General features: G+C 38.2%; 1 protein-coding gene across 1 annotated transcript in view; it reads right to left on the reverse strand.

Annotated features, from left to right (window-relative positions):
- Positions 1-12,988, reverse strand: part of POLR3G (RNA polymerase III subunit G) — a 36,454-nt gene extending 23,466 nt beyond the window's left edge. The window contains exons 1-2 of the mRNA XM_081299055.1: positions 12,841-12,988; positions 3,101-3,247 (exon numbers count right to left, since the gene is read on the reverse strand). Of these exons, the coding sequence (XP_081155181.1) occupies positions 3,101-3,217 (117 nt within the window). The 5' untranslated portion in view covers positions 3,218-3,247; positions 12,841-12,988. The remainder of the gene's footprint in view (positions 1-3,100; positions 3,248-12,840) is intronic.
- Between the last annotated feature and the right edge of the window lie 61 nt (positions 12,989-13,049).

Genomic DNA, 13,049 nt, shown 5'->3' on the forward strand with positions numbered 1-13,049 from the left:
TTATCTTTTAGCCATTCCTACTTTATTCTTATTTTAGAGGTATGAAAGGAGCATAATTTTTTTAATTGACCCTAAAAATTACACTGAAAATCATTTTGTTATATTGTCTATCAAACAATGTGATTCCATAGCTTAAAAATCAAGGCACCCATATGGGAGAAACTGCTCTAGTTTCTATTAATCTCAACTATTGATGATGTAATTGGCGGGAGCAATAGCATAAGAATACATATATAAATAATAGCAATTATCATTTAACAAGTAGTTATTATAAACAGGATAATCTCAATATTCAACATTCAGTCGAGTGTGGTGGTGCATGCCTGTAATTCCAGTGTCTTGGGAGGCTGAGGCAGGATGATTTCAAGTTCAAATCCAGCCTCGGCAACTTAGCAAGGCCCTTCGCCAACTTAATGAGACCCTGTCTCACTATAAAAAAGAAAAAGGGGTGGGGACATAGCTCAATGGTAAAGCACCCATCGGTTCTATCCCTACTACCAAAAATAAAAAAAAATAAAAATAATACAAAAATTCAACACTCATTCTCTCAAAGTATTACAAGTATTTCCTTTTGTACAATGAAAAAATGAAGAAATAAATAGTTTTGAAGCCCATATAATGAGTAAATGGCAAAAGAGGACTTTGAAGACACATTTTGATTTTTAAATATTCCACGTACACATAGACACACATGCACATATATGTGTAGGTATATATAATTAGACATATAGATTCATTGAAAAGTGAGTTCCCAGCATACATGGCAAAGACATTTTTTTTATTTCAGAGAATAAGGATACAGTACATATGTTTGATTTGGAATGCATTCATTCATTCATTCTACAACTATTTCATGAATACCTATATAAACCAGACATGGTTAGAAAACAGGTGATACAATGAGGAAGTAGTGAAAGCCCCTGCCCAAATGGAATTTATATTCCAGGGAAGAAACACACAATAAGCAAGTAATACAATGAGGTGAGATACAGTTTCAGTTAGTGATAAATGACAAATACATGAAGGAAGTCAGAGGAAAGATGACAAGAGTGCATGAAGGTTAGAGATGGTTGATCTACACGAGGAAGCATGCATGGCCTCTTGGAGAAGTCACATTAGAGTAGAGATATGGATAAGATCAGCAAGCCATTCATGCAAAGATTGGAGAACAGATATTCCATACAGGGAACCAGCAGGGACAAAGACATCAGAGAACAAGAAGGCCAGAAGAGATAACAGAATGAGAAAGAGTGGTAGGAGGGGGTTGGAAAGATATGAGAAAAGCCAGACAGGCAGAGCCTTTGAACCAACATCAAGGAATTTTAAGTTTACTCGGAGTATAAAACACCATCAAGTACTAACATTCCTTGTATTTAGAAGTAATCTCTTCAAACATGGAACAGAGCTTGTTTGTTTGTTTGACTGATTGAGGTACTGGGGATTGACCCTATATGCTCTACCAATTAGCTACATTTCCATTCCTTTTAATTTTTTTTTTTTTTTTTTTTTTATTGAGACAGGGTCTCCCTGTGTTTCCCAGGCCAACCTTGAACTTATTTATTATGTTTCTCCTGCCTGAGACTTGAGTCTCTGGGATAATAGGCATGCACTATCATACCCAGCTAAGAAGAGCTTGTTTTAAAAGAAACCCCTGTTACAGGGACATTATGCCTATACCTGAGATATTCCTAAGATATTTGTCTAATGAATTTAGGCTATATTCACTGTCAAAAAGACAAAATATCAAGAGCAAAAAGCAGAGACTCCTTATGTGAGCATATAAATCCTCTAATAAAGGATTTTTCCACTAGAAATTGGAAAAGATTCATGAAGCAAAGGGCATGTGGTTAATTATGAATTCTACCTTTTAAACCACAGCACATGCACATCTGGAAATGTGAACTTATATCTTAAGCTAGATATAAAGTTAAAACACTAGACACGAAGCCAGTTAAGCTTGCAACATAAGCACTAAATTTAAAAGGAACACTTATATACATATTTAGAGAAACTAGCAAAACTCAAAATGACTTTAGTAAAACAGGAAAAAACGAACGCAACCATCAAAAAGAAAATTTCAGTGGGAAGAAAAGGACAAATGGTATACTAAGGAGGAAAATTACATTCTATAAATATAAGAAATGAAGAAAATTGTTAGATGAAAGCATCATAGAATGGAAACCATTGTAAAACCTAACCTGACATTTTAAAATATTATTTTGATAATTAGAATACATCAATAATAAAAATAGAAGATACAAAAATTAGAAAATAATTCTTTCTTGGTTCACACAGTACTTAGCATATTGATAGAAACAAATATACAGTTTTGTTTTCACTATTTTATTTATTCACTCATTTATTTATTTTTAGCGAGAGGATTTTTTAATATTTATTTTTTAGTTTTCGGTGGACACAACATCTTTATTTTATTTTATGTGGTCCCGAGGATGAAACCCAGCGCCCCACGCATGCCAGGTGAGCGCACTACCGCTTGAGCCGCATCCCCAGCCCCTTGTTTTCATTATTTTAAGAAAGCAACAGAAACTGGGCATGATGATGTGTGTCTGTAATCCCAGTGACTAGGGAGATTAAAGCAGGAAAATCACAAATTCAAAGCCAGCCAACAAATTAGGAAGACCCTTAGCAACTTAGTGAGATTCTGTCTCAAAATAATAATGTGAAGGGGGAAAAAAAAGGTTTTAACTCGGTGGCAAAGTACCTTGGGTTCAATCCCCAGTATCAGAAAACAAAAACAAAAAAGATTTAACAAAGCAACTGGGGACTGGGGTTGTAGCTCAGCGGTAGAGCACTTGCCTAGCATGCATGGGCACTGGGTTCAATCCTCAGCACCACATAAAAATAAATAAATAAAATAAAGGTATCTTGTCCATCTACAACAAAAAGCAATTGGAAAATTAGAAAAGGTTTAGGGAAGAACAAATGAATAGCTAAATTAAAGGTAAGTAAAACACACTATTTTACTTTCTTATACTTGAGGATATCTTAATGCTATTATATATTCAAACCCTAATAGAATTTTAATTTTCTCTGAAACATGAAAAATTACACATTGAGAATTCAGCTATAAGGTACTTACAGGAAATAGTGGAGGTGGTTTCAACACTACATCAGGTAACTTTTCACCTCTGCTAAATCCAACAGCCTCAATATTAAAGGTATAGGCAGCACGACCTCTTCCTTTATTCCCAGCCATCAGAACTAGTTATGCTACAAGAATGGCAAGCTAAAAGACACAATTAATGGTTAAGATTTACCAGATCATACCAAAAAAAAAAAAAAAAAAAAAAAGAAAGAAACCAACATTTTAAAGCAAAATGCAGCAGAACTCCACCCCTATATAGTATGGCTGATTAAAAAAAATTAGCAAATCTGTAGAAAAACAAACATGCAAAACTGATGGCTGAATCCTTCATGTCCAGTTACAATTTTCAGGTGAGATGATGATGGCCTCAATTCCAGCACCCAAGTCCTGAATGTCCTGTGCATACCCTGGGTCTGCACAACCCATCAATGCAATTCTGTCTCTGTGGTTTGGCAACAGATTCTCAGATACATGTAAAAAGTGGAGACAAGAAAAGTTTGGGCTGATGAGGAGAGGTTGTCTTGTTTTTATCCTATCCACTTGAAGACTATTTCTATGGTATGGATATCTGGAATGTCCCCCAAAACCTCACGCATCAAAGGCTTGGTCCCCAATGCAGCAATGTCCAGTGAGGCTTTGGGAAAGGGATTGGCTCTGACCCCATCAATGGATTAATCCACTGAGAGGTGAATGGACACTTGAAGAGAATGGAAACTATAGGCAAGTGGGGCATGATTAGCGGAAGTAGGGCACTGGGGGCATGGCCTTGGGATTCTTGTCTCTGCCCACCTACTCTTTGCTTTGTGGCTACCATGACCTGAGCAGCTTTCCTCCACCATTCCCTTCTGCCATAATGTTCTGTCTCAACTCAGGTCCCAAGTAATGGAGCCTTCCAGACGATCATGGATTGAAACCTCCAAAATCATGAGCAAAAATTAATCTTTCTTCTTCTAAGTTGTTCTTGTCAGGTGTCTGGGGCCACAGTGAGGAAAAACTAATAACAAAATCAATACCAAGAACTGGGGTTAATCATTGCTGTGACGATCCTGACCATGTGGTTCAGAAACCTGTAGAGATAGTTTGTGAGAGGATTTTGGAAATATTTAGAGATGCAGGCTAAAGAAGCCTTACGGTGTTGAAAGCCAAGTTTAATGTTGATGCTGGTGTGGGCTCAGAAGACCAGAATACTGATGTGAATGGAGACAATAAAGAGTGTGCTCGTGGGGTTCCAGAGGGGAATAAGGATCTTCTGGGTACTGGATTAGAGGCCATTCATGTACATTCTGGTAAAGAACATATCAACATTTTTTTTCATATCCTGAGGTTTTATGTGAGGCTGGGTTTAAAGGTGATGAACTAGTTTATCTGGTGGAGAAATTTCAATTCAGAGAGTAGCATTTGTTTTGCTGGCTACTTTTAGCCAGGTTTACTGTGGTAATCACAAGTAGAAAGCAGAGAAGAAACATTTGGAAAAACTTGCATTTTAGCTAGAAAAGCCCATGTAAAATTTGGTTCAAGGAAGTTATGGTTGCTGAAGACATTAGTGCCACTGAAGAGAAATCAAGTACTTTGCCTGGAGACAACAGGAAAGTGGCCTTGATGGCATCTTGGGAATCAGCAAGTCCCACTCATCCCAGGCTCAAGTATGTAAAAGTGAAACTTGTTTGAAAGACTTTGTTTTGAGAAGTGATGACAGGAGTACCCTGCTCCCATAGGACTGCCTAAAAAGTTGTTTTCCCAGGATTAGTTTCATCATTGTCAGTTGCCGTGGCACCCAGAGGCTACTGCTGCTATGATCCAAGGAGTCCACTACTGCTTGTGCTAGTGTCACACCTGGTGTTGTCCATGTGATGCTGGTGTTGTAGGCATGAAGGAATGAAAGAATAATGGAGGCTTGAATCGAGATTTCAAAGGAAGGCCTATAAGGACAGGCAATGTGTCCCAGGGTCAGACTCATTGAGTGTAGCTCCTAGGAGGGCAATGCATGAAACCATGAGAGTTAAGCCAAAGCTAGAATGAAAATCCCAGCAAATTAGAAGTTACAAACACTTGGTGTTTTAAGTTTGTATCTGTGTTTTTAAAAACCCTCTAAGTACTGGGCATGGGGATGTGCACATGTAATCCCAGCAGCTCTGGAGGCTGAGGCAAGAGGATCCTGAGTTCAAAGCCAGCCTCAGCAAAAGTGAGGTGCTAAACAACTCGGTGAGATCCTGTCTCTAAATAAAATACGAAATAGGGCTTGTGATGTGGCTCAGTGGTTGAGTGCCCCAAGTTCAATTCTCGGTACCCCCCCCCAAAAAAAAACCCTCTAGGTAGTTCTTATGCATACTAAAGTTCATGAATCACTGAACTGAAACAATCAAATCATGACCTCTTGGGGCAAGAATAGCTTCAAAACTTTTCTAGGCAATTCTAATACATAGGAAAACTGCTATGTGAAAACTTCTCTGGTGGAAGTCTTAGCTACTAAGTAGTAGCAAAGTTAAAATATACCTGTAGGATCACTTACTTTATAGGTTCCATCTTTGAAATTGAAATCATACAGATTATCTAGATTTAAAGCAATGAGCCTAAAAGTGAAATAACTGTTATAAATCTAACAGAATTCAGAATGTGATGCCTGACTTTTTAACACATTTGCAAGGGAACAGCAATACCAAGGTGTTAAGCCTTAGATATGAGGTGTCCCCCAAAAGCTCATGTGTGAGACAATGCCATAAACTTTAGAGATGACAGGGTTATAAAAGGCTTAACCTAATCAGTGCATTAATTCCCCAATAGAGACTAAGTGTTAACTGTAGGCATGTTGGATATGGCTGGCGAAGGTGGGTCCCTGGGTGGGGTGGGGGGCATGCCTTTGAGTTTTATAGTTTGTCCATGGTAAGAACTTCCTCTATCCCTTTCTGCTTCCTGATGTGATGTCCTGAGCCACTTTCCTCTGCCACGCCCTTGCGCCATGATCTGCTGCCTTTCCTTGAGTCACAGGGAAGGGAATCGGCCATCTATTAACTTGGACCTCTGATACCAAGAGCCCCCAAATAAACTTTGCCTCCTCCAATTGTTCTTGTCAGGTCTTTCTGGTCACAGAAGTGAAAAAGCTGACTAAACACAATGAGCTGCACTTTTAATGTCCTCATACATTTAAGAGTCCATCTACTCAAAATCAAGACATATATTCAATATCCTTCTCTGATGAAATCTTGTTTCTTCTTTTCTGAGAATTACTCAAGTAGGATGGCATTTGGTTTGATATGATGGATGTGATAGTGAGAACATTTTCAGGTATAATTTTCCATTGTATATTTTCTAAATTCATCCTTAATGCCTCCATATTTGAGAGTTTTCCTTCATAATTGCTTGAATATTAATAGATGACTTTATCTTTGCTATTCTCATTGTAAAGTACAACTCCATGCCTTTTTACTTAATTTTACCATACTATGAATACACATGTAAGTAGGAAAAAGAGTGCAATAAACTCCCAAGTACCTACTTGTTATAATTTGGATCTGAAATGTCCCCAAAGGCTCATGTATTGAAGGTATCCAATATTCAGAGATAAGGCTTTTGAGAAGTGGTTGGATTATAAAGGCTCTAACCTCATCAAAGGATAATCCATTGAAGAATTTATAGCTGAATGGATTATTGGGAGATGGTGGAGACTGTAGGAGGTGGGATCTAGTTGAAAGGAGTGAGTCCTTGGGGATGTGCCCTTGGGAACTATATCTTGTCCCCAGGCTCTTCCTCTCTCTTCCTGCTTCCTAGCTTCCATAAGGTAAGCAGCTATGCTCTATCACATCCTCCCGCTAGGATGCTCTGCCTTACCACAGTCTCAGAATCAATGGTATCACTTGTTGCCACTGGACTGAAACCTATGAAACCATGGGCCAAAATAAAATTTTCCTCCTTTAAAGTTTTTTTTTTTTTTTTTAGGTATTCAGTCACCATGACAAAAAGATGACTAATATACCATATCATTCAACTTCAACAATTAATAATGACTAATTTTCATACTCTTCCATTCCCATGAATCAAATTTTTAAAAACTCTTCATTATGCATCTTCTCTGAGGTAAAGGCTTTTAAAAGAATATCATGTAAAATTTTATAATAATTCCTTACTATCCTCTTATATACAATCAGTATTTCAATTTCCTGTTATCAAATAAATGTTTTTATAGTTACTGTAAGTTAAGATACAAAACATCCACCATGACAATTGATGAACACATCTTTTAAATTTCCTATCAACAGTTAAGAGTTCCTGTCCCTTTTTTTAAAAAGAAATATTTTTTAGTTGTAGTTGGACACAATAACTTTATTTTATTTATTTACTTTTATGTGGTGCTGAGGATCGAACGAACCCAGAGCCTCGCATGTGCTAGGCAAGAGATCTACACTAAGCCCGTTTCTGTCCCTTTTTATCCTTACCATTTATTTATGGAAGAAATGAAGTCACTGTCATGTATGATGCTTCTCAAACTTGATACAAGCAAATTATTTAGGAGTCTTGTTAAAATGCGGATACTGGTTCAGTTGGCCTGATAATTTGCATTTTAACCAAAATCTCACAGAGATATCAATGTTGCTGGTTTATAGACTACAATTTGCGAATAGCGACAACTTCCCTTATTCTAGATTTGAAAGATTGCATACTAGAGATATGGCTTAATGTACTCCTCTATTCACAGGATTTCCAATAAACAGTAGACTAGATGCTTACTACTCAGAGTCTTTTTTTCTTCCTTAAGAACACTTAAAAGAGACATTTAGTTTTCCTACTGCATTGCACCAAGCTGCACATGAAGTCTTTTTTGGTTATGACTAAGGTGGTTAGTGGGTCAGGTGCTATTGATGTGTTTCATTTACTATAAGGTGGCCATCTATTTTCACCTAATGAATTCAGCAGCCCCTAGATCCACTACTAGATCCTAGATCCACTACTCCAGTACAGATAGCAATATGGTGATATAAACTTTTTCTTATTCTTCTTGTTTTATTAGTTATAATTCTACCAAGGATTAATTTCCCTTATCCACTATTTAGTTACCTTGAAACAAAGTTCATACAGCAAACTCATATTAATAAACAAGGTCATTCCAACTGTTCCCATTAAAGAGAAAAAATATCCAAATAGCCTTGTTTCAATTGCTGAGTCACTAAAGCATATGCTGAGCCTACAGAAATCAGGTACAAAACTGGTGAACAGAGGGTTCACACTTTCATCATAAAAAACAGCTGTAGGAACCTAACAGGCATGGTCAAGACCACTGGGCTGCGTTCCAGTCCAGAATCTGCCATTAATTAAAGATTAAGAACAATTCTAGGTAAAGTTTACCAAACTTGTCTGAACATGAGAATTAATTGGAGGATTTGAGAACATGAGAATTTAACTGGAGGACATACAGAAGGCTAGGTTTTCAAATTTAGTAAACTGGTATCTTCAGAAGTGAGGTCCTGGGAAATAATTTGGGAAATCACTCTAAAAATAAAGTATATCAGCTATCATTGCTTTTATCAAGCAATCTTTGGGTATATAAGTTGAGTGTATAAATTTGGGTGTATAAATTGGTATCATTAGTCAATGTTCTGCCATTGGCAGAAAACCCAATCCTAGCTCTTGAGACACCCTTAGTAATTACACCGCATTCTGGCTACAAATACAACTTTTTAGTTTGGTCATCATGAGTCAGTGCTTCTAGTCTTGCAGGTGTTTAATTCATTTTCTTCCCTTGCAGATTTGAGTAGCAGTCTCTGGATACTGGTACTGAATCATGGAAGAAATGCCCCACAGGTAAGGCCTAAGGATAACTCTTCAAAATCCTTTATATTGCTTCATCCACTGCCTTGTTCCTTTTTTTCATCCTGCCAAATTTGCTGAATGAAGGGGTTTTTAACATCTTTCTCTATTTCCTCATTATTCAACCCTTCTACTTCAAGTAGCCCAATTTGAGGTATTACTCAACCAATATGGAGAATTCCAGGCACAGTGCAAGTAAGCCATACATCAACCACCTATTTGTTTCCTTCAAAATGTCTCTTTGTTTGTAATTTCTCTACCATAATCCAGCTCAGCCCTTTCCCATCCCATTTCTGATTAACTGCAAACTTTGTAGTATACCTGTTTCTTTTAATTGACTCATCCACATTATTTATCCTACAGCACAGCTTTGATCATGCTACTCATTTCATCTTCCCTCTTGGCTGGTGAATTAAATTCAAAGCCCCTAAGTATTCAGGGATTTTTTAAGATGGTTGCAATCTATCCTTCTGACTCTCTAATCTGTAATTCTATCTAGACTCTCAGTCTCTTCACTGCAATCTGCCTCTCCTTCCTCCCTGTCTGGATGCATCCCTTTTCACCTTAACACCCAGCATAAGGTGAAAACACTGGGTCCTTAACATCCACAAGTCATTTCATCTCACCTTGATCTGAGCAAGATCTTCTTTTAAAATGAATGGGTTTTTAAAAATTGGAGTGATATATATTGATAGACTCCTCAATTCTGGGGCGGGGGAATACTAAATGGGCCTTTTCCAAAGGAGAAATGTTCATGTTTTTTTGTTGTTGGTTTCTTCAACTATATTAAGAGTGGAGATTTTATATCCCTCACTGTTTAGTATAATAATTTATATTCAACAATTTCTCCTCAATTAATGTGAAGCCTTCCCAATCTATTTATTTATGTTATATAATTTGATGAGAAAATCTTCCCATGGAAGTACAATTCAATCAGCTTACTATCAAGCCGTTTAAAATTTTCCTGAACTTCAAAGTTCACAGAACAAAACACAACAGCCATGGGCTTCACTCCAGAACAATAAAAGCGGAACCTCTTAAAGGCAGAGTTTAGGCACTGGTTTTCAAGCAACCCAGAATATTACAATGTGTAAACTAAATTAAAAAGGATGGCAGATTAAAACTTCCATTTTGTAGACAAGGAAAGTAAGGTCCTAAAAGGTTATCTGATAATCTGAGGAAACAAAATTAATTTCTATCAAAGGCAGGAATAAGTTAAAGCCTCAGGAAACCTTTTCATTGCCTCTTAATCTATATTATGCTGCCTGAAGCACATGTCTAAGCTTGTTGAAAACCTTTTTAATCCCAGAAGTGTCTTTCATCAATGAAGTGAATTAGTAACTGCAAAACAGACTCAATTTTAAAATGTGAAATCAGCAGCATTCTTTCATTTCAGGATACCTCCTGAAAATTCCTGCTCAGAATTTGTTCTGAAAGGTTTGAAAATGGGTACAGTTCAAATAACCAAGAGCTGAATATAAAACTCCATTCTAGTCGCTATAAAAACCACCTCTTGGCAGAGAATGAGTTATCTCTGAAATTGTCCCATCTCTAAAATCTTATGAGTTATGGCTGTGACTAAAATGCACTATTTCCCATGTCATACACAGTTCCTTTACATAATAGCTATAGTTGAATAAATATACAAACAGATGGACGCTAGAGCAGTGAAAGTTAGGTCTCAGTATCTTTCCCATGAATGCCTCCTAAACTGCTCCAGTCAGGAGGCTGATGGTCATTCCTGCTCTGGCCCTATCACCTTTGATCTCATCTAATAGTAGATGATTACTTGCTGTGTATTCTCTCTTCTTTGTTCCCTTTCTGTCACCTCTGCTTTACTGTAGGCCCTCAGCATCTCTCATCTACACCTCTAAAATATAACAAATAAACTTCCCATGGCCAGACACCCCCTTTCAATGCACTCTCCAGTTATCTTTCTAGAATACAAATATTGTCATGTCATTCTCCTTAATCAACAGAGCTTTGAAGTCTAACTTTCTGCCTCTTACCACATGCATCATACACTAGCTATGCCAGCTTTTGCATGCAGTGTTCTGCCTAGAGTGCCTTTCCTACCACATCCACCTCAACAAGCCCTAGCATCTTTTAAGATATCATGCAAATGACACCTTGTGACCATTTCCTCTACCCTATCCCTCTTTTCACTGGGCTTCCCAAGTACTACCCTCCTTGTTTGGTCCTTTTTATAATCATGTTGTAATTGTTGATCCTAGTCTGTCTTCCCAGGGAGAGTCTCAACATCTATTCACCATGTCTTTATTGCACATTCTCTGTGTCAAGTCATCTTCTGTGTATTAGGAATACAATAGTGAACAAAATAAAATATTTGCTCTCATGGAGCTCATAGCCCAGTATGGGAAATGGCAAAAAAAAAAAAAAAAAAAAAATCCTAGAAAATGTCAGGAAGTGCTAAGTAGGTGAAGAAAAGTAAAGCAGGAAACATGGATGCTACTGTGGAAAGGGTAGCTGAAGAACTTCTGTCGTATTCATTAATATTTGAACAAAAACCTGACAAAAGTGAGGGAAAGAGCCCATGCACAGAAGTATGAAAGAATATCCAGTGGATATTCTGAAGTGGATACAGAGGGACTGTAAATGTGAAGGCCTCCTTGGAGACTTATTCACCTTTTTATGCCCATGGCTAAGCAGAGTCTGGCAAAAGTCAAATAACTATGCGTAGACTTACTGCTGAGCTCATATCCTAGTACAGATTTTGTTCCATTTCACCTCTAGTGGTCCCCTCCAGTCTAGAGGAAGAATACATCACTACAGAGAGCACTGTATTTCTCTGTTGAAAAGGCCCTGACATCACAAATCCCACTCCTCAACAGTCCCTTCTTCTGTTTATTTACAGCACCTCATTTTTACTTCTTCTGTGATACATATCACATACTGCCTTACATTGCAAGGGTTTATGTACAAATAATATTTTCCCTCAAATTCTTGAGAATCCAGATCATGATCTTTTCACAAAATTCTGTTCACACAACATCTAGCTCAGGGACTTGTGCTTAGTCACCAGCTGAGTAACTGGATAACCTCTACCTAGATTAGTAAAATACTCGGGCCACATCCCCCACCAAAGGCTTTGGAAATGTAGGGAAAGACAGTACACCTTTCTTTCCACCCAGGCTTATTATTAGTTGCCCCAATAAATGTTTGTATAATTATGTTTTATAATGCTTCTCATGGGTCTCTTATTACTTTTTCCCGTCTAAGCAAGGAGGTTAGTCAAGTTCTCAAGAGAATTTCTGCAGACTAAGTAGATGTTATAACAGCGGGGTGGGGGGTGGAGGGACCTGGACCAGAAGTTAGTAAGAGGAGCTGATTTGTGTGGCTGAGGAGGCCACACCCAGTCATTATCCACTTTTCCCGTCCTCAGAAGGTACTACACCTTTCCTTAATTGAGCTTTTCTACCAACTTTCTTTACTCTCTTCCAAGAGTGGACAACGAACCTCTCCAAAATGGAATGGTATATAGAATTTCATTTTTTAAAAGAAAAATCATATTAACAACCTTCCTTCCCATGATACAGAGAAGTTGCCAACAATTAAGAAAATAGATAAACGAGTATCTGTCCTTAGCTGCAATATGCAGCAATGACCAGTGCCTAAATAAAGCACCGGTTTTGCATCAGTCTCCTCCTATCAGTAAGAGCATAAATTCCCTTGTAACTCACTGAGAACAGTTCCAGGATGAGAAATCTATGTAAGATCTAGAAGGGACGACTTTAAAAGACTGAAAAGACCAGGAGAAAAAAAGGTAAAGCTATCTTCCAACGCCTCATTCCAGAGGCGCTTTAATTTTTGCCTCTGACCCACTCCCCCACCCCTGCCACCTTCTCCATGTGCCTCTTTAACTCCCCTCTACTCTCTACCTCCCTTCCCAAGTCCTGGATAGCGTCCTCTGTTACCTGATCACTTATTCTCGAGGTTTGGGCAAAACTGTGCGCCAAAGTGCCGGCCGGCAAGGAAGGGGTGCGAGCAGCGGACGCCAGCGCTGGAGTGCCGCAGGTTCCACCTTGGAGAAGCGCACACCGCTCTCCACGCGGCCCCAGAGCGCGTTCTGAGCCTACAGCTAGCTCCGCCCATTCCAGACAGGCCCCGCCCCTTAGGAAAGAGC

The sequence above is a fragment of the Spermophilus citellus genome (genome assembly GCF_964194105.1).
Source record: "Spermophilus citellus genome assembly, chromosome: 1".
Classification (NCBI taxonomy): domain Eukaryota; kingdom Metazoa; phylum Chordata; class Mammalia; order Rodentia; family Sciuridae; genus Spermophilus; species Spermophilus citellus.